General features: G+C 56.0%; 1 protein-coding gene across 5 annotated transcripts; it reads left to right on the top strand.

Moving 5' to 3' along the window:
* Nucleotides 1–273: 273 nt before the first annotated feature.
* Nucleotides 274–6,245, top strand: LOC103634479 (protein SIEL). Of its 5 annotated transcripts, none has more exons than XR_556683.4 (9): nucleotides 274–782; nucleotides 897–983; nucleotides 1,539–1,772; nucleotides 1,846–2,037; nucleotides 3,036–3,176; nucleotides 3,316–3,402; nucleotides 3,628–4,067; nucleotides 4,326–5,616; nucleotides 5,978–6,245. XR_556683.4 is itself a non-coding variant. In XM_008656111.3 (9 exons), exons 1-9 carry the CDS (start codon nucleotides 399–401, stop codon nucleotides 5,201–5,203), a joined length of 2,346 nt encoding a protein of 781 aa, XP_008654333.1. In that variant the 5' UTR covers nucleotides 301–398; the 3' UTR covers nucleotides 5,204–5,720. The 5 variants fall into 5 exon arrangements, 4 of the variants coding, with proteins under 4 accessions (XP_008654328.1, XP_008654341.1, XP_008654333.1 ...); XM_008656111.3 differs by lacking the exon at nucleotides 5,978–6,245 and having other exon boundaries at nucleotides 301–782; nucleotides 4,326–5,037; nucleotides 5,135–5,720; XM_035963372.1 differs by lacking the exon at nucleotides 5,978–6,245 and having other exon boundaries at nucleotides 329–763; nucleotides 4,326–5,037; nucleotides 5,135–5,720.
* The last annotated feature ends 19,344 nt before the right edge of the window (nucleotides 6,246–25,589 follow it).

Here is a 25,589-nt window from a genome sequence, read left to right as displayed (position 1 = left end):
CGGTAATTTTCGAGAAAAACCGGTTACCGAAGGAAATGGTCGGTAAAACACCACACCAATTCTGATAGAAAATTCCGAAAATCGATTCTATTTTTGAAAAATACCGTTACCTGTGAATCCGATCGAAAAAATTCGAAATCGATTTTCAGAATACCGAAAAATTACGAAACCATTTTGATCCCTAGTTCCAACGACGACTGTACATGTGGACGCGCTCGTGGAGTTGCCCCCCGTGCCAACAGGCGCAGCCCATCTCAAACCTCTCTCCGCTGTGTCCCGTACTCCCGTCCGGCTATCCCACACCAGAAGGAGCCAACCCCCCCTCAGGCCCCAACCCTTTTCCCACTTCCCGCCGGAGCGCTCTCCTCTTCGCCGCTCCATCACCGCCTCCCAATCCCATGGGCGACCCGCACCCCCTCTCCTCCGCCCACCTCACCGCTGCTGCCTCCTCGGCTCGAGAACACCGTGGCCCCACCAACGAGCGCCTCGCCGCGTCCGATCCTTCCACGTCCTTCGCTAAGCGTCCTAGGGTTGCGGCGGAGCCGTCCGATTCCGGCGGCTGCGTTCCATGCGTCGAGGCGGACGTACGAGCTCTTGTGTCGGTGTCCGGAGGAATTTACCCGCTGGCGCGGGCAGGAGCGCTCCGTGGACTCACCGCGGTCCTTGAGAAGGTCGACACCAGCAGCTGTGTCAGCGCAGCGATCACGGACTGTTGCTACAAATGCGCGGTGGAGCTCATGAGGGACGACGACAATGGCGTCAGGTTAGCCGTTGTGCGATTGGTGAGGTTTTGTCGTTTCGTAAATATATTTTGTTGCGTTTGGATGCCTCTGTGAGGTCAATTAGTTGGCTTAAATCTGAGGTATTGAGGAAGTCTCCTGCCCCCCTGTGTATAGGTGGACGCGTGTGCTCGAAATATTTCAGCGAGATTGGATTTTGATGCCAATGGCTATGGTGACCTGATGGACATGATTTTCCTACAGGTATGGTTGGCACACTTTGTGCTGCAGCTGGTATTACAGGTTTACAGTACAGTAGAAATGAATGGCAGTAAAAATAAGCATGCATTTACATGGTTCCCTGTTCAGGCAACATTTGATGTTTTTGTATTTGCTTATGTCCGTCCTACAAAGAAAGACATTAAAAGATTTGTATCGCAAATTAAGGATCAGACAAAATGACTTGGATACCCCTCAAAGTACTGGTGGACAATGGTAGACAGTGCTGAGCAGTGTTATATAGTCTACGGTGTCTTTTTTGGGAGAAATTTTGAATGCTATAAGGTCTCTTTGTGAGACAGAGGGAGTAAGACATGCCTCCCACTGCTTACCATTGGATTCATATCAGCAGAGATCCATGTGATATTATAAAAGAGAAAGTGTTGAACCTGAAATAATGTCTAATATTGAAGTACTTTCTTCTATAGTGTTGAAGTATTCTTTACAATTTTTCTTAACAAAATATACAAACACTTTGTCTGTAAATAGCACGCTTCGTTTCACTGCAATGCTTATGCTTCCTCTTTCTTCTCTACTCAGCTAAGCTCCATGGCTAGGGACATGTGCACGCAGGTGAGAATGGAAGCATTCGCTGCACTTGGTAAAATGCAACGAGTTTCTGAGGGTGTTCTGCTACAATCGCTAGAAAAGAAGGTCATGAAAACTGACAGGATGGGTGTTTCTATCATCAACGGCCAAAAATTACCTCCTAAACTAAAAATTCCCTGTGCTGCTGGGATTTTTTCCCATGGAGTTGAAGATGAATTTTACGAGGTTCTGTCATTATCTTGTAGTATCATTTTTCCTAAAATTGCAATTATTTTATTTTATTGCTTTCACATTACAGGTGAGAAGAACTGCCTGCAAATCATTAGGAGCGCTGGCAAAGTTTTCTACTCAGTACACAGAGAAGGCCTTGGACTTGTTGATGGACATGATGAATGATGATACAGAAGCAGTTAGGCTGCAGGCTCTGGAAGCACTATTTAGTATGGCAACATATGGATGTTTGAGTGTGCAGGAGAAGCACATGCATATGGTATATTAACTATGAACATAGTTTGGCAAGTAATCTGCATATATATATATATATATATATATATATATATATATATATATATATATATATATATATATATATATATATATATATATATATATATATATATATATATATATATATATATATATATATATATATATATATATATATATATATATATATATATATATATATATAATTGGCCACTCCTTAGGTACCACATGCCGCATGTTAGTCCTATGGCACTCTTTTTAATTCATAGCTAGTCATTTTTTCATACTCTGTTTATAAGATATGCCTTGTAATGATATCACAGGTTCTTGGATAGAATGAAGATTTTTTTCTCAAGCATGCAGGAGAGCTGCGTATCAGGATATATTTTTTATATCCTCAGTTTATCATGCAACCATGCTATTCACTGAAATATTTTGTTGCAATTGTAGGAAAATATTTTGTAGCCACTAGCCAGAGATCCTCAAGCCAATACCACTGTACCAGCGTATTAAAGAAAGAGTATTGGCACAGATATTATTCAGAGAAATCTTTGCTGATAGTGATATGTACAGTTGAACATGTAATTTTCAAGGGAACAATATAAAACAATATTTGACCATGAACATATATGCAATAATGCAAGGATAATGGACTTAGCCAGAATATGAAACATTCGTGCAAATATAATTTTCGGTCAAAACAGTTCGGTTTTGTAGTTCCTAAAGTGGCGGGTCCATATTTTTCGATTCTTGTGCATTTTACTGTCACAAAGCAACCTTAGCTCTAGCTTTTAAGTAGATGAAAAGCATGCATAATCAAAAGACGAAGCAGGTTTGAATCTTGTTTTTGTTGAAAGTTCTCTCTGGATTCTGAATGACTTATAATTGGGTTTGTACCTGTTTAAAAAGATCTTTCAAATAATCTAGACATATCTTTGCTATTGATATTGCTAAATGCTAGTAAAAATCTCTGACCTTATGTATGTATAACTGTTTTTGTAGTTTCTTGGGTTGCTGGTTGATGCCAATGTCTTAATTCGAGATGCAGCACGCAAGATCTTTGGGTTAGTCAACATGCCAAAACTTCAAATATTCAAATCTGCAGTTGATGGTCTTGTTACAAGTTTGGAGAAGTATCCAGAGGTATCTTAGTACCACACCTTTGCTGAAAAACAATCATCACAGTTTTTCAGATCTCTTAAATTTATGTTATATGTCAGCAACTCAGCATCTAATATATTCACTCTTTCATGATTAAACTAGATTTATTTATTTCATGCAGGAAGAGGATATATATGGTATTATGTTTTCCATTGGTAAGAACCATGGGAGCTTTTCAGCTAACATAGCTAAACATTTGGCCAAAGAGGTATTCAATTTCTAACTTCCAGCTGTATTTACATGTGTGCCATCTGAGAATAATGTTGCTAGTTGTACCTTTCTCTATACTTGAATTTGCTATGTCAATCTGTAACAACTGTCTAGTTAGATGCACCAATATCTGGGTTTGGTATTTCTACAATTTCCTCCATTGTATCTTTTGCATTCTTTTCTGAGGAATGTATTCTAATGTTATTTTATCTGCATATCATAGATTACTATGGCATCTGACGGAGAGCTTATCTTGGACAAACCAAGGGTCAAAGCATTGTTAATAGTGTCTATTTCAGCACCTTTTTCTGATGATAAGCACAAGCAGCTGGGTATACCTTCGATTATCTTCTCGTATGCAATTCCCCTACTGGAGAAGATCTCATGCGCACTAGGAGAGGTTGATCAGGATTCACTCTTATCTTACTTGTATCATAAAGGTGGAATGCCATTTTGGGAAAACAGGTCAGTATCTGCAGAGTTTGGAGAATCTGAAAGCTGCAATGTTGAAACAGTGAAAATTGGTGCCCATATAGAAAACACTGCAAAGGAAGCCAAATGTCTAGATGAAGTTCTGGTAATGAAATCCATACTAGAAATAGTTGAAGGAGTCTGGACTATGAGAATGTCGTGCAATGTTTGTGAAGTTCGAACTATTTTCAGGTACTAACAACTCCTTTTCCTTTTGCACACAACCAAACTATTCTATATTACTTGAGTACATATCCAGTATTACTGTTTAACCCCAAATTTTACGTGATGGTCGATGATAGCGTGCTATTATCCATCCATATTTTTTGTGGAATTTTTGTATGCACTTGGTGTGCAATCTTGCGTTGGTAACACTCCAACCCAAGGTAACATTGGATTTATTCTCTATATAGTTAAATATCTTTTGAATTGAGTTTTTCTTGATTGTAGAACATGCAAAGAAGAGCTGAGATTATTGGCAGAAAATTCTTCTGGATCAATTGGTGCATTATTGAGCTTTCTGAGTGAGTATCTTGATGCAATATTATTCATTGTTGAAATATGGCAGTTGATTCAGTTGGACAAGCCTTATACTTGTGGCCTAACGTCACTTGATATTTTACTGGAGAGGTTGGATATGTCTGTAAGGAGGATGAAATATTGTTATATTGGATTAAATAGAGTATTGGAGGTCCAAGTTTTGGAGCTTTCTTTGATAGCTCATTTATGTAGACTCTCAAAGATTGCAGTGTGTTCCAAGGTAGTTCTGGGTAAGGTGCTCTGGGTAATTAATCGCTTAGAGGATCTGTGTGCTGATGGGTCCTGTGAACTGTCTGACTTCAGTGGAGAAATTAAGAAGGCCTGTGATACCAACCGTATTGGAGATAATCTGATTGGCAACATCAACAATTTGTTTCAACTCTTCCATCTGAAACCAACAACAGACTTTGGAATGCTTAAAGTGATAAGTGCAATGTTGCGGGTCTGTGATAACGATTCTGAAAATCCATTACAATACATTTGTGGATTACCGGTGGGTGTCAGCTTTAAAATATCTCTGTGGAACATATCTGGTCACCATCGACTGTGGCTCCGCATGACCATTGGTGAATCTGTGCAACATACCTTCCTAGAATTTTCTCGTTTTGAAGGCAATGATGAGGTGATGAGTGGCTCTATGGTTGTTCCTTTGTATGCTACTCCAAAGACATGTTCATTTGTGCTTCGGGTATGTCTGGTAATGGAATGTCCATCTGCAGGGATCAGCACCCACCAGGGTGGACATGGAGGACCGAGTGATTGTGTGGTTCAACTCTCTGATGAACTGAATGTTTATTTTGTTAGTGCTAGCCAATGGTGATGATTAAAATAAGCGACCATATGCTTTCCATGCTCATCGTCTTAAAGGCTTTTGCTTGAGTGGACATTCTTGATCCAGGTCTCTTCTGGGGAAAAGGGTTCAGTTGTGCTGAAATTTTTGTAGTTATGGCAAAAGCAATGCAGATGAGCTGCATGCTCCATGACCGTATGCATAGTGTGGAGTGCAAGTGGGTTTTAACCTGGTCGAAGCACTTTGAGTTCGTTAGGAGCTACAACTTCAGACGGAAAGTGAAGGCGTGAAGCTCACCAAGTGACGATGGAGAAAGTGCAGCGTGGGGGTGAAGCTGACGATGGAGAAGGTGCGGCGGACCACGCTGCGCGGGTTTTTTTTTGTCACCAATTTGTGTGGCCTTGGCCGGCGGTGAGTGAGAAACAGCCGGGTCAGAAATTCGCAATCCTGCAGTACGGTTCATATTATATTAATAATACTTCCGTTTTCGAAAATTTATCTTGTAGTTCATTTCTTCATTTCTGAACTAAACGTTGATAAATAAAAAAGAACCAAGGAAGTATAATTTACGGGTGTTTAAATGCATTGGAGCTAATAGTTAGTTGGCTAAAAAATGCTAACAGAATTAGCTAGCTAATAAATAGCTGTTGAATAACTAATAAATAAACTATTAGCTAAATTATTTGAATATCTTGCACTAATTTTAGTAACTAACTATTAGTTTTAGTGCATTTAAACTTTCTCTTATTTATTAGGTTTTTATTTTGTGCAGTTCACTGATGTTCAGGTCCAGGTTATTAAGATATGGGATCATGGTCAAGTGGACTTTTGTGTGGTATATTACGGTTGATCATTGGTTTACAACTAAATAATTGTAGTCAAATTTCTTGTGCTGAAACAAATTCCCATCGGCCTAGTCGACCATTCTCGTCCAACCTTTGTGCTGTTTGGTTCAAAAAATGTAACGTAAATGGTAATGCTAACGGTTTACGATCGATTACTAATGGTAACAAATTTGAATAGGTTGGTATTAATTTTTAGTGTGGTATCGGATTACGATTGAACTAAAACAAACATGATTTAACGTTATCAGTTACCCATTACGTTACAAATATGTAAACCAAACGGCACCCTTATTCCCTGGCTGCAGTTTATAGATATCTGCACTTCGATCGTATGATTATGCATGTGAAAGTCCACCCACGATATATCTGTTTTGTATTTGATGGTTTGATCCATTGTATTGGCATTTATTAGTTGCAGTCGGCTGCTGCTGTGTTAAATAGCGCTGCATGAGGGAGATGTCATAGCTTCCCAAGTATCTTAAACCATATCTTTTATATTTCTACTCTATATCCCTTTATACACTTGTATAAAAGGTTTTCTTTTTATTTCTCTCTAATAACGTTAAACATTTCGATATAGTTTTTTGGTACGTGCATATTTATCATACCCCCAAAATATATTATATACGTTCTTAAAAATCTTGTTTAATCCGTTATCTAAATTATGAAAATATATAGAGTAGAGGAGTCTCTACATAGAAACAGGATGGAGTGTCCTTGATATTTAGGAGACATTTTAGAGGACATTAGTAGAGCATATAGGAGATAATCTTATCTAAACATAGGATAAATGAGCTTTTATGTGATGCATGATGTCGTTAAGGGACAGAGGCAGCGGTGGGGCGGGCGGGGCTCGGATGGAGTGTCCTCGATATTTAGGAGACATTTTAGAGGACATTAGTAGAGTATATAGGAGATAATCTTGTCTAAACATAGGATATATAGGAAATAATTGTCGGGGACCATAATTAGGGGTACCTTCAAGACGCCTAATTCTCAGCTGGTAACCCCCATCAGCATGAAGCTGCAAAGGCCTGATGGGTACGATTAATTCAGGAATCAGTCCACACGAGTGACTCGATCACGCTTCACCTGAGCCTAGCCTCGGCCAAGGGCAGCCGACCTCGAGAGACTTTTGTCTCGCCCGAGGCCCCCCTTTTTACGGCGGACACATCACCGGCTCGCCCGAGGCCTTGGCTTCGCTCAGAAGCAACCTTGACTAAATCGCCACACCGACTGACCAAATTGCAGGAGCATTTAACGCAAAGGTGGCCTGACACCTTTATCCTGACACGCGCCCCCCCCGGCAGAGCCGAAGTGACCGCCGTCACTCCACCGCTCCTCTGACCAGTCTGACAGAAGGACAGCGCCGCCTGCGCCACTCCGACTGCGGTGCCACTCGACAGAGTGAGTCTGACAGGCAGTCAGGCCTTGCCAAAGGCGCCACGGCGAACTCCGCTCCGCCCGACCCCAGGGCTTGGACTCGGGCTAAGACCCGGAAGACGGCGAACTCCGCTCCGCCCGACCCCAGGGCTCGGACTCGGGCTAAGACCCGGAAGACGGCGAACTCCGCTCCGCCCGACCCCAGGGCTCGGACTCGGGCTAAGACCCGGAAGACGACGAAACTCCGCCTCGCCCGACCCCAGGGCTCGGACTCCGCCCTGGCCTCGGCCGAACGACTTCTGCCTCGCCCGACCCCATGGCTCGGGCTCGGCCTCGGCAACAGAAGACAGACTCAACCTCGGCTTCGGAGGAGCCCCCACGTCACCCTGCCTAGGGCACAGACCCGCCACGTCAACAGGGAGCGCCATCATCATCCTACCCCGAATCGACTCGGGTCACGGAGAACAAGACCGGCATCCCATCCGGCCAGCTCCGCCGGATGGGCAATGATGGCGCTCCACCAGCTCTGTGACGACGGCGGCCCCCAGCTCTCTTACGGAAGCAGGACGACGTCAGCAGGGACTTGACCGCTCCAACAGCTGTCCCTCCGCCAGGCTCCGTCGCACCTCCGACAGCCACGACATCACGCCAGCAAGGTGCCAAGATCTCTCCGGCTGCCACATTGGCATGTACCTAGGGCGCTAGCTCTCTCTCCGCTAGACACGTAGCACTCTGCTACACCCCCCATTGTACACCTGGATCCTCTCCTTACGACTATAAAAGGGAGGACCAGGGCCTTCTTAGAGAAGGTTGGCCGCGCGGAACCGAGGACGAGACAGGCGCTCTCTTGGGGCCGCTCGCTTCCCTCACCCGCGTGGACGCTTGTAACCCCCCTACTGCAAGCGCACCTGACCTGGGCGCGGGACGAACACGAAGGCCGCGGGACTTCCACCTCTCTCACGCTCGACTCCGGCCACCTCGCCTCTCCCCCCTTCGCGCTCGCCCACGCGCTCGACCCATCTGGGCTGGGGCACGCAGCACACTCACTCGTCGGCTTAGGGACCCCCCTGTCTCGAAACGCCGACAGTTGGCGCGCCAGGTAGGGGCACGCTGCGTGCTGACGAACAGCTCCCTGTCAAGCTCCAGATGGGCAGTCTCCAGCAACCTCTCCGGCCCGGGGCGGTGCTTCGTTTCGGGACTCTTGAGTTCATGTCCTTCGACGGCAGCTACGACATGATACTTCTTCCACCGCCGCGCGACGACGACAATGGCGGCCGACAACCCGCCCGCCGGCGGCGGAATCGACGACATCTTCCCCGCATGGTGGAAGAGCAACATTCGGGCTCGCACCGTCCTCTCCCCCGCCAACGGGGGAGGAGGCGGGGCCATCAAGGCCAGGCGGGAGGCCGCGCTTTGTTGGCCGTCGAGCGAATCGACGCCCCCGACGCCCCGACGGAAGGCACGCCGGACGTCGACCTCGCGTTCAAGACGGAGGCAAGCGCCGTCCCCCCGCGACACGCTGACCCCGAACAAGAAGACGACGCCAGCGCGCTCGCGGAAAGCCTGCAGGACGTCGCCCTCGTACCTGAGATGACGGTGCAACCAGTCCCCGATGTGACTACGTCGCTCCTCGTCGACCAAAAGGTCCGAGGAAGATGACGATCCCAGCATCTGTTGGGATTTCTCCGGACTTGGCAACCCCAGTGCCATGCGGGACTTCATGACCGCATGTGACTACTGCCTATCCGACTGTTCCGACGGAAGCCGCAGCCTTGGCGACGAGAGCTGTGGCCCAAGCCGCGAATGTTTCCACATCGAGCTAGGGGATCCCTCCGAAGGCAACCATCTCGGCATGCCGGAGGACGGTGATCTTCCTAGACCGGTGCCTCGCGCCGACATCCCACGGGAGCTAGCTGTGGTCCCCGCTCCGGCGGGGGGTTACGACCCACAACTCGAGCAAGTCCGCGAGGCGCAGGCCAGGCTCAACGAGGGAACAGGAGCGCTTGAGCCGATCCGTCGGGACGTCGGGCAGGTATGGGCGGGCCAACCCCTGGCCAGAGAAATACGTCACCTGCCCCAAGGTCTCCAGCACCGCGTCGCCAACGATGCCAGGGTCAGGCCGCCGCCCGCATCCAGCGGGGTTGGTCAGAACCTGGCAGCCGCAGCGATGCTCCTCCGCGCGATGCCGGAGCCATCAACCACCGAGGGTCGGCGAATCCAGGGAGAGCTCAAGAATCTCCTGGAAGGCGCTGCGGCCCGACGGGCCGAGAGCACTGCCTTCCGAAGGCAAGGATATCCCTTGGAACCTCATGCCGCGACTTCCCGATTCATGCGGGAAGCCTCGGTCTACACCGGGCGCACGCGCAACACCGCGCCTGCGGCCCCGGGCCACCTCGGCAACGAGCACCATCGGCGCGACCGTCGGGCCCACCTCGACGAAAGGGTGCGCCGAGGCTACCACCCCAGGCGTGGGGAGCGCTACGACAGCGGGGAGGATCGGAGTCCCTCGCCCGAACCACCCGGTCCGCAGGCCTTCAGTCGGGCCATCCGACGGGCGCCATTCCCGACCCGGTTCCGACCCCCGACTACTATCACGAAGTACTCGGGGGAAACGAGACCGGAACTGTGGCTCGCGGACTACCGCCTTGCCTGCCAACTGGGTGGGATGGACGACGACAACCTCATCATCCGTAACCTCCCCCTGTTCCTCTCCGACACTGCTCGCGCCTGGTTGGAGCACCTGCCTCCGGGGCAGATCTCCAACTGGGACGACTTGGTCCAAGCCTTCGCTGGCAATTTCCAGGGCACATACGTGCGCCCCGGGAATTCCTGGGACCTTCGAAGCTGCCGGCAACTGCCGGGGGAGTCGCTCCTGGACTACATCCGGCGATTCTCGAAGCAGCGCACCGAGCTGCCCAACATCACCGACTCGGATGTCATCGGCGCGTTCCTCGCCGGCACCACATGCCGCGACCTGGTGAGCAAGCTGGGTCGCAAGACCCCCACCAGGGCGAGCGAGCTGATGGACATCGCCACCAAGTTCGCCTCTGGCCAGGAGGCGGTTGAGGCTATCTTCCGAAAAGACAAGCAGCCCCAGGGCCGCCCATCGGAAGAGGCTCCCGAGGCGTCTGCTCCGCGCGGCGCCAAGAAGAAGGGCAAGAAGAAGTCGCAATCGAAACGCGACGCCGCTGACGCGGACCTTGTCGCCGCCGCCGAGTACAAGAACCCTCGGAAGCCCCCCGGAGGTGCGAACCTCTTCGACAAGATGCTCAAGGAGCCGTGCCCCTACCATCAGGGGCCCGTCAAGCACACCCTCGAGGAGTGCGTTATGCTTCGGCGTCACTTCCACAGGGCCGGGCCACCCGCTGAGGGTGGCAGGGCCCGCGACGACGACAAGAATGAAGATCACCCAGCAGGAGAGTTCCCCGAGGTCCGCGACTGCTTCATGATCTATGGAGGGCATGCGGCGAATGCCTCGGCTCGGCACCGCAAGCAAGAGCGCCGGGAGGTCTGCTCGGTGAAGGTGGCGGCACCAGTCTACCTAGACTAGTCCGACAAGCCCATCACCTTCGACCAGGCCGACCACCCCGACCATGTGCCGAGCCCGGGGAAATACCCGCTCGTCGTCGACCTCGTTGTCGGCAATGTCAGGCTCACCAAGGTCCTGATGGATGGGGGCAGCTGCCTCAACATCATCTACGCCGAGACCCTCAAGCTCCTGCGCGTCGATCTGTCCTCCGTCCGAGCAGGCGCTGCGCCCTTCCACGGGATCATCCCTGGGAAGCGCGTCCAGCCCCTCGGGCGACTCGACCTCCCCGTCTGCTTCGGGACGCCCTCCAACTTCCGAAGGGAGACCCTGACATTCGAGGTGGTCGGGTTCCGAGGGACCTACCACGCCGTACTAGGGAGGCCATGCTACGCGAAGTTCATGGCCGTCCTCAACTACACCTACCTGAAGCTCAAGATGCCGGGCCCCAACGGGGTCATCACCGTCGGCCCCACGTACAAACACGCGTTCGAATGCGACGTGGAGTGCGTGGAGTACGCCGAGGCCCTCGCCGAGTCCGAGGCCCTCATCGCCGACTTGGAGAACCTCTCCAAGGAGGTGCCAGACGTGAAGCGCCATGCCGGCAACTTCGAGCCAGCGGAGACGGTTAAGGCCGTCCCTCTCGACCCCAGCGGCGACACCTCCAAGCAGGTCCGGATCGGTTCCGGGCTCGACCCCAAATAGGAAGCAGTGCTCGTCGACTTTCTCCGCGCAAACGCCGACGTCTTTGCGTGGAGTCCCTCGGACATGCCCGGCATACCGAGGGATGTCGCCGAGCACTCGCTGGATATTCGAGCTGGAGCCCGACCCGTCAGGCAGCCTCTGCGCCGATTCGACGAGGAGAGGCGCAGAGTGATTGGCGAAGAGATCCACAAGCTAATGGCAGCAGGGTTCATCAAAGAGGTATTCCATCCCGAATGGCTTGCCAACCCTGTGCTTGTGAGGAAGAAAGGGGGGAAATGGCGGATGTGTGTAGACTACACTGGTCTCAACAAAGCATGTCCGAAGGTTCCCTACCCTCTGCCTCTCATCGACCAAATCGTGGATTCCACCGCTGGGTGCGAAACCCTGTCCTTCCTCGATGCCTACTCAGGGTATCACCAGATCCGGATGAAAGAGTCCGACTAGCTCGCGACTTCTTTCATCACGCCGTTCGGCATGTACTGCTATGTCACCATGCCGTTCGGTTTGAGGAATGCGGGCGCGACGTACCAGCGGTGCATGAACCATGTGTTCGGCGAACACGTCGGTCGCACAGTCGAGGCCTACGTCGATGACATCGTAGTCAAGACAAGGAAGGCTTCCGACCTCCTCTCTGACCTTGAAGTGACATTCCGATGTCTCAAGGCGAAAGGAGTCAAGCTCAATCCTGAGAAGTGTGTCTTCGGGGTGCCCCGAGGCATGCTCCTAGGGTTCATCGTCTCCGAGCGAGGCATTGAAGCCAACCCGGAGAAGATCGCGGCCATCACCAGCATGGGACCCATCAAGGACTTAAAAGGTGTACAGAGGGTCATGGGATGCCTCGCGGCCCTGAGCCGCTTCATCTCACGCCTCGGCGAAAGAGGTCTGCCCCTGTACCGCCTCTTAAGGAAGGCCGAGTGTTTCGCTTGGACCCTTGAGGCCGAGGAAGCCCTCGGCAACCTGAAGGCGCTCCTTACAAAGGCGCCTGTCTTGGTGCCCCCGGCGGATGGAGAAGCCCTCTTGGTCTACGTCGCCGCGACCACTCAGGTGGTTAGCGCCGCGATTGTAGTCGAGAGGCAAGAGGAAGGGCATGCATTGCCCGTTCAGAGGCCGGTCTACTTCGTCAGCTAAGTGCTGTCCGAGACCAAGATCCGCTACCCACAAGTTCAAAAGCTGCTGTATGCTGTGATCCTGACAAGGCGGAAGCTGCGACACTACTTCGAGTCTCATCCGGTAACTGTGGTGTCATCCTTCCCCCTGGGGGAGATCATCCAGTGCCGAGAGGCCTCGGGCAGGATCACAAAGTGGGCGGTGGAAATCATGGGCGAAACGATCTCGTTCGCCCCTCGGAAGGCCATCAAGTCCCAGGTGTTGGCGGACTTCATGGCCGAATGGGTCGACACCCAGTTGCCGACGGCTCCGATCCAACCGGAGCTCTGGACCATGTTTTTCGATGGGTCACTGATGAAGACAGGAGCCGGCGCGGGCCTGCTCTTCATCTCGCCCCTCGGAAAGCACTTGCGCTACGTGCTGCGCCTCCATTTCCCGGTGTCCAACAATGTGGCCGAGTACGAAGCTCTGGTCAACGGGTTGCGGATCGCCATCGAGCTAGGGGTCAGACGCCTCGACGCCCGCGGTGATTCGCAGCTCGTCATCGACCAAGTCATGAAGAACTCCCACTGCCGCGACCCGAAGATGGAGGCCTACTCCGACGAGGTTCGACGCCTGGAAGACAAGTTCTTCGGGCTCGAGCTCAACCACATCGCTCGGCGCTACAACGAAACTGCAGACGAGCTGGCTAAAATAGCCTCGGGGCGAACTACGGTCCCCCCGGACGTCTTCTCCCGGGATCTGCATCAACCCTCCGTCAAGATCGACGACGCGCCCGAGCCCGAGGTACCCTCGGCTCAGCCCGAGGCACCCTCGGCACAGCCCGAGGTACCCTCGGCCCCCGAGGGCGAGGCACTGGACGTCGAGGAAGAGCAGAGCGGGGCCACGCCAGATCGAGATTGGCAGGCCCCGTACCTGCAATATCTCCATCGAGGAGAGCTACCCCTCGACCAAGTCGAGGCTCGGCGGGTAGCGCGACACGCCAAGTCATTCGTCTTGCTGGGCGATGAAGAGGAGCTCTACCATCGCAGCCCCTCGGGCATCCTCCAGCGATGCATCTCCATCGCCGAAGGTCGGGAACTGCTGCAAGAGATACACTCGGGGGCTTGCGGCCACCACGCAGCTCCCCGAGCCCTTGTCGGGAATGCTTTCCGGCAAGGCTTCTACTGGCCAACGGCGGTGGCTGACGCCACTAGAATTGTCCGCACCTGCGAAGGGTGCCAATTCTATGCGAAGCAGACTCACCTGCCCGCTCAGGCTCTGCAGACGATACCCATCACCTGGCCCTTCGCTGTATGGGGTCTGGACCTCGTCGGTCCCTTGCAGAAGGCGCCCGGGGGCTACACGCACCTGCTGGTCACCATCGACAAATTCTCCAAGTGGATCGAGGTCCGACCTGTGAACAGCATCAGGTCCGAGCAGGCGGTGGCGTTCTTCACCAACATCATCCATCGCTTCGGGGTCCCGAACTCCATCATCACCGACAACGGCACCCAGTTCACCGGCAAAAAATTCCTGAATTTTTGCGAGGATCACCATATCCGGGTGGACTGGGCCACCGTGGCTCATCCCATGTCGAATGGGCAAGTAGAGCGTACCAACGACATGATTCTACAAGGGCTCAAGCCTCGGATCTACAACGACCTCAACAAGTTCGGCAAGCGATGGATGAAGGAACTCCCCTCGGTGGTCTGGAGCCTAAGGACGACGCCGAGTCGCGCCACAGGTTTCACGCCGTTTTTCCTGGTCTACGGGGCTGAAGCCATCTTGCCCACTGACCTGGAATACGGCTCCCCGAGGACGAGGGCCTACACCGATCAAAGCAACCAAGCTAGCCGAGAGGAATCGCTGGACCAGCTGGAGGAGGCTCGGGACAGGGCCTTACTACACTCGGCGCGGTACCAGCAGTCCCTGCGACGCTACCACGCCCGAGGGGTCCGGTCCCGAGACCTCCAGGTGGGCGACCTGGTGCTTCGGCTGCGGCAAGACGCCCGAGGGAGGCACAAGCTCACGCCCCCCTGGGAAGGGCCATTCGTCATCGCCAAAGTTCTGAAGCCCGGAACATACAAGCTGGCCAACAGTCAAGGCGAGATCTACGGCAACGCTTGGAACATCAAACAGCTACGTCGCTTCTACCCTTAAGATGTTTTCAAGTTGTTCATATACCTCGCACCTACGCAAAGTTTAGTCGTCAAGGAAGGGTCGGCCTAGCCTCGGCAAAGCCCGACCCTCCCTCGGGGGCTAAAAGGGGGGAGACCCCCTCTGCGTCGAATTTTTTCCTCGAAAAAGGATCTCTTTTTAGCAGGATTTCTTTCGTGCTTCTTGACTACTTCGGAAAGCTGATCCTGGAAACGACGGAGTACACGTAAGCAGCCAAGGCTGACCGAGCCGAGGGACTCCTACGCCTCCGGGATACGGATACCTCACTCATCACCTTCTGCGATAAGTAACTCGCGCTCGGATAAAGCGACTCCGTGGACTGAACAAGTCTTCACGTTCGGAAGCTCTCCTGCCGAAGCAGTCCTTCAAGCTTTCTCGACTAAGTCGGGGACAGGGCCTCATGAACGGGTGAAAGTACGCGTAAACGGCAAGGCCGACCGAGCCGAGGGATTCCCACGCCTCTGGGATACGGATACCTCACTCGTCCCTTCCACGAGAAGCAACTCTCGCTCACACAAACATCCCTGTTACCGACAAAGTCCAGATGCTCGAAACAAGAGGAAAAAAGACGCAGCTTCGCAAGCGCGGCGAGGGTGTGTTTTTTCCGGCCTCGGCGGCCGCAGAAGGCACACGCTACAAGACGATCTGATCCTGCAGGCTCGGGTCTTCACGCCGAAGGGAGCCATAGCACCCTCGGCATCGACGACGTCTTCAGCAAAGTCCGACCCAGCCTCGGACGGCGACGCGGTCCAAGGACTCCTCCGGGAATCCGGCCCGAGCAGGCGGCTCGGCTGGTTACCCCTGGGGCCTCGGCCAACCGGCTTCCAAGGGCGCCGGCCCGACCCGAGGCCTCGGCTGATCGACTTTGGCGTCGGCTCCACCGACGGACAACACGACTGGGCTCCGGCCAACCAGGTTCCCATTCTCGAGCCGACTCCGCCTCTGTTCATACTGATATCGCTACCCCTGGCCTCGGCCCATCGAAGGGCGGCCGAGGGGTCTCTTTAACTAAGCTAGAGGAGCCCCAGACAACAAGGCCGATCGGGCCGAGGGATTCCTACGCCTCCGGGATACGGATACCTCACTCGTCACCTTGACACGGGGCGACTCATGCTTGGTAAAGCGGTTCAGATAATCAACAGGCGAGACTTAGTGCTCGAAAATGAGGAAAAAACACGGCTTCGTGCCGAAATTACATACATGTTCAGGCCCCGACAGCCACAATGAACAAAAAACACTGGCATTCGAAGTGCCATTACAAACGGAACTCCGGTTCCCCCTCCGCAGGTACGAACAACCCCCCTCCGAGGGGGAAGGCCTGCGGAGCAACGGAAGGCCGACGAATGGCGCGCCGTCACCTGCTCCAGCAGCGGCGACGACGACGACTTCTGCTCCGGGGGGTCGAACAGCGGCAGCACTGACCTCAGGGCGGATGCTGCTGCCAGGAGGCCCCCGCCCATGCCAAAACTTGTGAGGCAAGGACGGGCAGAAGGCCGAGAAGTTGGAGGTCAGCCCGTGGCCGGCCCCGGCTATCGCGCCGGCGGAAGAACCTCTTCCAGCTGCCGTGGCAGACGCCGGCGCCGCGAGCGGCCCCGAAGCCACTCGCGTCTGAAGACCGGGCACGCTGCAGCTGCCAGCGCCACGGGCAATACCCGCTCCTCCCCCCATCACTGAGTGGAAGGAGCAGGCCGCCGCCCGCGCGGGGGCCGACCCCAACTCGGCGCTCTCCCCTCCCCAGCCTTGGTGATGAAAATCCTTGAGGCTGAGGGAGGGGCAGAGGCCGCAGCCCGGCTCGCTTTCCCCCACCATCAAGCCGGAGGTCGCCATCTCAGGCGACCGCCGGTGGAGGGGTGCGGCCGGGCTGCGTGATGAAAATCCTTGAAGCCGAACGATGGCTGAGAGGTACCAACCCCCATGGGGTTGCGTTCCTCCAACGAGGAGGCGAAAAGGCGGCGGATACCCCCCATCCGGGGGCTTGGAAGATGGAAAGACACGACGCATAAGGGAGGAAGAAGACATGGTTGCCTTCTGAAAGGAGTCTCCCTCCTTTTAAAGGCAACTCTCCCTACGTGCGCCCCCAGACGCCGCGGGCTGGGTCTTCTCCAACACGCTCCAAGGCCCTCCCCTGCGACTCGGGGGCTGGGTCCCGCATGTCATGCAAACCGGCTCAGGGCAGAAGAAGCCAAACCGCCGCGCATGGTGCGCACGACCGCCCAGCGGTTACAAGCGACCCCCCACTTTTGCCCAGACCAACGGGCGGAAGGGGCGGGCAGCCATGCAGGCGGCATGCAACCGCGCCAGGTGGACGCGCTTCTCCGACTTCTGACACACCAGCTTGGAAGCCCAGGCCCACGCGTCAAGCAACCGGCGCGCCAGTTGCTGCATGCAAGCAACCGCACCGCCACTTGTGCCGCCGTCGCGCCTCTTCGGTTGTGGAGCCTATGCCGCGACTTGAGGCGACCCAGCGCACGACCCAACAGCGCCAGCCTGGCGCGTCGGTCAAAGCGACCGAAAGTGGGCCGGCAGTAATGGCGGTGGCAGGCGGGCGGGCGCAGCAGTCACGTCGTCAGCCAGGCTCACGTCCCATCCTGGGACAGCAAGAGAGCCTCCTCTCACGGCGTGAAGACGGTGCACCCGTGACCCGTTCCTCGAACGGATCGCGCACGCGCAACGGCCGCCCCGCCAACCACTCGCCCCGTCGCATTAACTCCGCGGCGGGACAGGCGGCGCCTCTGACGGGAGGAGCGCACGACGCTTCGCCTTCGCCGTAATAGCCGCGTCAGAAAAGGTACGCCACGTCGTTCGATTTCGTATCCTTTTCCTTTTTCCTCTTTCTCTATCTCTTGCAACAGGGACCGGGAAAGGGGGATACCCCGAAAAGGATCCTTCTCCGCGAAGGAACCGGGCTCCGAGCCCCCCCCTACTGATCAGGGGTTCGAAGGCTGGCCCTCCGAAGGGTTCAACAGTCGCCTCAGATCGCGTGGGCCCGACACCCACTACTGGTCAGGGGTTCGAAGGCCAGCCCCCCGAAGGGTTCCATGGCCGCCTCAGGCTACTCGGGCTCCGCGCCCATTACTGATCAGGGGTTCGAAGGCTGGCCCCCGAAGGGTTCACAGTCGCCTCAGACACCGAGCGAGGGATGACCAGGGGTACGTTCGATACATAACCGAGGCTCGGGCTGCGCTCCCGAGGTACCCTAGGACATTTCCGAGACCAGCGGGAACGATCTTGTAACGGAATCCCATCGGAGGGAGGCATCGAGCCCTCGGACCCCGTCGCCAGGGGACCGGGTCCGGCAAATCACCCGCAGGTACTTTTGGGCGTGCCTCTAGGCCCCTAGCCGACCCCCAACGAACGGGGCACGGACGTCCACTCAGATTACCCGCTTGCAGCTCACCGGAGACACCATGTTCGGTGCCCATCGAGGGTAACATGGCGCACCCCCCTCCTCCTTGCGGAAAGGCGACGTAGGGGCGTATGTAAAAAGTCGAGTCTGTCCCTGATCGTCCTCTCGCCCTGTGCAGAGGCTCGGGGGCTGCTCTCGCAAAAACCGGCTCCGGCCAACCCGTTGACAGCGTCAACATACCAGCCCGAGAGCTTGGGCCCCGACCGTGCACCCGGGCTACGGCCAGTTCGCATGAGGGAACGACCAGACCAGCCGAAGCATTACGCGAGGTATTAAGACCTCGAAGGAGTGTAACCACTCCTCCGAGGCCTCGGGGGCTACACCCGGCGGGTGCGCTCGCGCGCACCCACCGGAACAAAATGCAACCGAGAAAGGCTGGTCCCCTTGCAAAAAAGTGCGACGAAAGCCTCCAAGCGAGTGCTAACACTCCCTTCGAGGCTCGGGGGCTACTGTTGGGGACCATAATTAGGGGTACCCTCAAGACGCCTAATTCTCAGCTGGTAACCCCCATCAGCATGAAGCTGCAAAGGCCTGATGGGTACGATTAAGTCAGGGATCAGTCCACACGAGTGACTCGATCACGCTTCACCTGAGCCTAGCCTCGGCCAAGGGCAGCCGACCTCGAGAGACTTCCGTCTCGCCCGAGGCCCCCCTTTTTACGGCGGACACATCACCGGCTCGCCCGAGGCCTTGGCTTCGCTCAGAAGCAACCTTGACTAAATCGCCACACCGACTGACCAAATTGCAGGAGCATTTAACGCAAAGGTGGCCTGACACCTTTATCCTGACACGCGCCCCCCCGGCAGAGCCGAAGTGACCGCCGTCACTCCACCGCTCCTCTGACCAGTCTGACAGAAGGACAGCGCCGCCTGCGCCACTCCGACTGCGGTGCCACTCGACAGAGGGAGTCTGACAGGCAGTCAGGCCTTGCCAAAGGCGCCACGGCGAACTCCGCTCCGCCCGACCCCAGGGCTCGGACTCGGGCTAAGACCCGGAAGACGGCGAACTCCGCTCCGCCCGACCCCAGGGCTCGGACTCGGGCTAAGACCCGGAAGACGGCGAACTCCGCTCCGCCCGACCCCAGGGCTCGGACTCGGGCTAAGACCCGGAAGACGGCGAACTCCGCTCCACCTGACCCCAGGGCTCGGACTCGGGCTAAGACCCGGAAGACGGCGAACTCCGCTCCGCCCGACCCCAGGGCTCGGACTCGGGCTAAGACCCAGAAGACGACGAAACTCCGCTCCGCCCGACCCCAGGGCTCGGACTCCGCCCTGGCCTCGGCCGAACGACTTCCGCCTCGCCCGACCCCATGGCTCGGGCTCGGCCTCGGCAACAGAAGACAGACTCAACCTCGGCTTCGGAGGAGCCCCCACGTCACCCTGCCTAGGGCACAGACCCGCCACGTCAACAGGGAGCGCCATCATCATCCTACCCCGAATCGACTCGGGTCACGGAGAACAAGACCGGCATCCCATCCGGCCAGCTCCGCCGGATGGGCAATGATGGCGCTCCACCAGCTCTGTGGCGACGGCGGCCCCCAGCTCTCTTACGGAAGCAGGACGACGTCAGCAGGGACTTGACCGCTCCAACAGCTGTCCCTCCGCCAGGCTCCGTCGCACCTCCGACAGCCACGACATCACGCCAGCAAGGTGCCAAGATCTCTCCGGCTGCCACATTGGCATGTACCTAGGGCGCTAGCTCTCTCTCCGCTAGACACGTAGCACTCTGCTACACCCCCCATTGTACACCTGGATCCTCTCCTTACGACTATAAAAGGGAGGACCAGAGCCTTCTTAGAGAAGGTTGGCCGCGCGGAACCGAGGACGAGACAGGCGCTCTCTTGGGGCCGCTCGCTTCCCTCACCCGCGTGGACGCTTGTAACCCCCCTACTGCAAGCGCACCTGACCTGGGCGCGGGACGAACACGAAGGCCGCGGGACTTCCACCTCTCTCACGCTCGACTCCGGCCACCTCGCCTCTCCCCCCTTCGCGCTCGCCCACGCGCTCGACCCATCTGGGCTGGGGCACACAGCACACTCACTCGTCGGCTTAGGGACCCCCCTGTCTCGAAACGCCGACAATAATCTTGTCTAAACATAGGATAAATGAGATTTTACGTGGTGCATGATGTCGTTAGCGGTGGAGCGGGCAGGGCTCGGATCGAGTGTCCTCGATATTTAGGAGACATTTTAGAGGATATTAGTAGAGCATGTAGGAGATAATCTTATCTAAACATAGGATAAATGAGCTTTTATCTGGTGCATGATGTCGTTTAGGGATGGAGGCAGCATTGGGATGGGCGGGGCTCGAGCCTCCCTACCGTTGCTTACTTCATAGAGTTGCATTAGAGTCTCCCCTAAAATTTTATATGCATAATATAACGTAGAAAGAACTTATATTCTGTGGTTTAGTTTAAAAATTTATGGCTCCATCCCTGATGCCGTTGGAGATAGTGTAACACTGAAACAACGAAGGAGAGCTTCAAATGGTCCTTGCTAGACTAGCTAGGGAGTGCTGAAGCGGAAGCTGGCGAATGGGAAAAAAGTTCTATCGATATCGGTTTATATTCTAGTTGTTTTGGGGAGAAGCTTAGAGAACGATCACCGTAGAAGTAGAACGGCTGTGATTCACAAGACGTGTTCGTGCGCATGTGCTGAGATGGTGACGCGTGTGCGCGTCCCGCTTCTTATCGGCGAGGGGCCGTCCTCCATCCAGTGGTGGACGCGGCCCCCTACACGCCGCAAGTCAGCTATCCCATATAACAATTCATTCTTTTTCCTCTCAAAAAACAATTCACCCTTTTATTTTGAGCTAGGGGACAGGAAAAATAATTTAATTAAGTATGCTAATAATAAGCCTATATGGCCATGAAACAAATCACATGTGATTAGCGGCATTTGTTTGGAAATCGTATGGTGGAATCGATCAGGGACTCAGGGTTACAACTAGGGTAGTTATTGTGATCGCTAAGTACAGTGTGGCGGCGGCATAGTTAGTGCATCCGATTCACGCGGCCGTTCTTGGGCGCTCTCTAATCGCCGCACTGATCATCCACCGTGAGGTGCTTTTGGTCATAGTTCTAGCGAGTAGCAACTCAGATTTTTGTGTAACTTAATGTATTCATAGATTAGCAAGATATGGCGAGAAAAATGCCGCGTAGTTGTTTTGTCAAGTGATTCGAGTAGTGCTCCTGGCACTAATGAAAACACAAAATTAAGAATATTATTGTCGGGGACCATAATTATGGGTACCCTGAAGACTCCTAATTCTCAGCTGGTAACCCCCATCAGCATCAAGCTGCTAAGGCCTGATGGGTGCGATTAAGTCAGGAATCAGTCCATTCGAGCGACTCGATCACGCCTCGCCCGAGCCTAGCCTCGGACAAGGGCAGCCGACCCGGAGGATTACCGCCTCGCCCGAGGCCCCCCTCCAACGGCGAACATATCTCCGGTTCGCCCGAGGCCCTGCCTTCGCTAAGAAGCAACCCTGACTAAATCGCCGCACCGACCGACCAAGTCGCAGGAGCATTTAATGCAAAGGTAGCCTGACACCTTTATCCTGACGCGCGCCCCCCCGGCAGAGCCGAAGTGACCGCCGTCACTTCGTCGCTCCACTGACCGGCCTGACAGAAGGACAGCGCCGCCTGCGCCACTCCGACTACAGTACCACTTGACAAAGTGAGACTGACAGGCAGTCAGGCCCTGCCAAAGGCACCATAGGAAGCTCCGCTCCGCCCGACCCAGGGCTCGGACTCGGGCTAAGTCCCGGAAGACGGCGAACTCCGCTCCGCCCGACCCAGGGCTCGGACTCGGGCTAAGTCCCGGAAGACGGCGAACTCCTCTCCGCCCGACCCAGTGCTCGGACTCGGGCTCAGCCCCAGAAGACGACGAACTCCGCTTCGCCCGACCCCAGGGCTCGGGCTCCGCCCTGGCCTCTGCAGACGACCTCCGCCTCGCCCGACCCAGGGGCTCGGACTCGGCCTCGGCCATGGAAGACAGACTCGACCTCGGCTTCGGAGGAGCCTCCACATCGCCCAACCTAGGGCGCAGGCCAGCCACGTCAACAGGAGGCGCCATCATCACCCTACCCCGAGCTGACTCGGGCCACAGGGAACAAGACCGGTGTCCCATCTGGCTAGCTCCGCCAGATAGGCAATGATGGCGCCCCGCATACTCTGTGACGACGGCGGCTCTCAGCCTCCTTACGGAAGCAAGAGGACGTCAGCAAGGACCCAGTCGCATCGACAGCTGTCCCTCCGCCAGGCTCCATCGCTCCTCCGACGACCACGACATCACACCAGCTGGGTGCCAAAATCTCTCCGGCTGCCACATCGGCATGTACTTAGGACGCTAGCTCTCCCCCGCTAGACACGTAGCACTCTGCTACACCCCCCATTGTACACCTGGATCCTCTCCTTACGCCTATAAAAGGAAGGACCAGGGCCCTCTTAGGGAGGGTTGGCCGCGCGGGGACGAGGACGAGACAGGCGCTCTCCTGGGGCCGCTCGCTTCCCTCTCCCGCGTGGACGCTTGTAACCCCCTACTGCAAGCGCACCCGACCTGGGCGCGGGACGAACACGAAGGCCGCGGGATTCCCACCTCTCTCACGCCGGTCTCCGGCCGCCTCGCTTCTCCCCCCTTCGCGCTCGCCCTCGCGCTCGACCCATCTGGGCTGGGGCACACAGCGACACTCACTCGTCGGCCCAAGGGACCCCCTGGTCTCGGAACGCTGATAGTTGGCGCGCCAGGTAGGGGCCTGCTGCGTGTTGACGAACAGCTTCCCGTCAAGCTCCAGATGGGCAGTCTCCAACAACCTCTCCAACCCGGGACGGTGCTCCATTTCGGGAGTCTTGAGTTCATGTCCTTCGACGGCAGCTACGACATGATACTACTTCCACCGCCGTACGACAACGACAATGGCGGCCGACAGCCCGCCCGCCGGCGGCGGAATCGACGACGTCTTCACCGCGTGGCGGAAGAGCAATCTTCGAGCTCGTCCCGCCTTCTTCCCCGTTGGCGGAGGGGAAGGCAGGGCAACCAAGGCCAAGCAGGAGGCAGCGCCTCGTCGGCTGTCGAGCGAGTCGACAGCGCCGGCACCCCAACGAGGGGCGCACCGGGTATCGACTTCGCGCCTGAGACGAAGACGAGCGCCGTCTCCCCGCGACACGCCAAACCCGAGCAAGTGGACGATGCCAGCGTGCTTGCGAAAAGCTTGCAGGACGTCGCCCTCGTACCTGAGACGACGGTGCAGTCAGTCCCCGACGTGACTTCATCGCCGCTCATCGACCGAAAGGTACCGACCGATTCCCATCCTGCGTCATTTGGATTCAGCTTCAACCCGCCTAGCGACCTCGCTTTGGCGGACGCTCTTGTAGAGGCGAGTCCAAACCCTCTGGGGTTCCGCGTGCGGTCTCCTTGGGACCGGCTGACGGACGTCTCGACCTACGGGCCCTCTGGGTCCGAGGAAGACGGCGACCCCCGCGTCTGTTGGGATTTCTCTGGACTTGGCAACCCCAGTGCCATGCGGGACTTCATGACCGCATGTGACTACTGCCTCTCCGACTGTTCCGACGGTAGCCGCAGCCTCGACGACGAGGACTGCGGCCCAAGCCGCGAATGTTTCCACGTCGATCTAGGGGGTCCCTCCGAAGGCAATCATCTCGGCATGCCGGAGGACGGTGATCTCCCTAGGCCGGTGCCTCGCGCTGACATCCCACGGGAGCTAGTTGTGGTCCCCGTTCCGGCGGGGGGTCACGACCCACAGCTCGAGCAAGTCCGCGGGGCGCAGGCCAGGTTCGACGAGGGAGCAGGAGCGCTTGAGCCAATCCGCCGGGACGTCGGGCAGGCATGGGCGGGCCAACCTTCGGCCGGAGAAATACGTCATCCACCCCAGGGCCTCCAGCACCGCGTGGCCGACGACGACCGATTCAGGCCGCCACCCGCATCTAGTGGGGTCGGCCAGAACCTGGCTGCAGCGGCGATGCTTCTCCGCGCGATGCCGGAGCCATCAACCACCGAGGGTCGGCGAATCCAGGGCGAGCTCAAGAATCTCCTGGAGGGCGCTGCGGTTCGACGGGCCGAGAGCTCCGCCTCCCGAAGGCAGGGGTACCCCTCGGAACCTCATGCCGCGACTTCCCGATTCATGCGGGAAGCCTCGGTCTACACCGGGCGCACGCGCAACACCGCGCCTGCGGCCCTGGGCCGCCTCGGCAACGAGCACCATCATCGCGACCGTCGGGGCCACCTCGACGAGAGGGTGCGCCGAGGCTACCACCCCAGGCGTGGGGGACGCTACGACAGCGGGGAGGATCGGAGTCCCTCGCCCGAACCGCCCGGTCCGCAGGCCTTCAGCCGGGCCATCCGACGGGCACCGTTCCTGACCCGGTTCTGACCCCCGACTACTATCACAAAGTACTCAGGGGAGACGAGACCGGAACTGTGGCTCGCGGACTACCGTCTGGCCTGCCAACTGGGTGGAACGGACGACGACAACCTCATCATCCGCAACCTCCCCCTGTTCCTCTCCGACACCGCTCGCGCCTGGTTGGAGCACCTGCCTCCGGGGCAGATCTCCACCTGGGACGACCTAGTCCAGGCTTTCGCCGGCAATTTCCAGGGCACGTACGTGCGCCCCGGGAATTCCTGGGACCTTCGAAGCTACCGACAGCAGCCGGGAGAGTCTCTCCGGGACTACATCCGGCAATTCTCGAAGCAGCGCACTGAGCTGCCCAACATCACCGACTCGGATGTCATCGGCGCGTTCCTCGCCGGCACCACCTGCCGCGACCTGGTGAGCAAGCTGGGTCGCAAGACCCCCACCAGGGCGAGCGAGCTGATGGACATCGCCACCAAGTTCGCCTCCGGCCAGGAGGCAGTCGAGGCTATCTTCCGAAAGGACAAGCAGCCCTAGGGCCGCCCGTCGGAAGATGCCCCCGAGGCGTCAACTCAGCGCGGCGCCAAGAAGAAAGGCAAGAAGAAGTCGCAAGCAAAACGCGACGCCGCCGACGCGGACCTTGTCGCCGCCGCCGAGTACAAGAACCCTCGAAAACCCCCCGGAGGTGCCAACCTCTTCGACAAGATGCTCAAGGAGCCGTGCCCTTATCACCAGGGGCCCGTCAAGCACACCCTTGAGGAGTGCGTCATGCTTCGGCGCCACTTCCACAGGGTCGGGCCACCCGCGGAGGGTGGCAGAGCCCGCGACGACGACAAGAAGGAAGATCACCAAGCAGGAGAGTTCCGCGAGGTCCGCGACTG

This window comes from Zea mays, chromosome 1, assembly GCF_902167145.1.
Source record: "Zea mays cultivar B73 chromosome 1, Zm-B73-REFERENCE-NAM-5.0, whole genome shotgun sequence".
Lineage (NCBI taxonomy): Eukaryota > Viridiplantae > Streptophyta > Magnoliopsida > Poales > Poaceae > Zea > Zea mays.
Note: the sequence above shows the minus strand (reverse complement) of the source record. Positions and strands in the feature narration are given on the sequence as shown.

Bases quoted from the DNA above. Each gene is read 5' to 3' on its own strand.
- LOC103634479 (XM_008656106.4), top strand. From the start codon at position 399: ATGGGCGACCCGCACCCCCTCTCCTCCGCCCACCTCACCGCTGCTGCC. The intron at 2,038-3,035 runs GTATATTAACTA...CTGTTTTTGTAG, and splicing joins AGGAGAAGCACATGCATATG to TTTCTTGGGTTGCTGGTTGA. The intron at 3,177-3,315 runs GTATCTTAGTAC...TATTTCATGCAG, and splicing joins GTTTGGAGAAGTATCCAGAG to GAAGAGGATATATATGGTAT.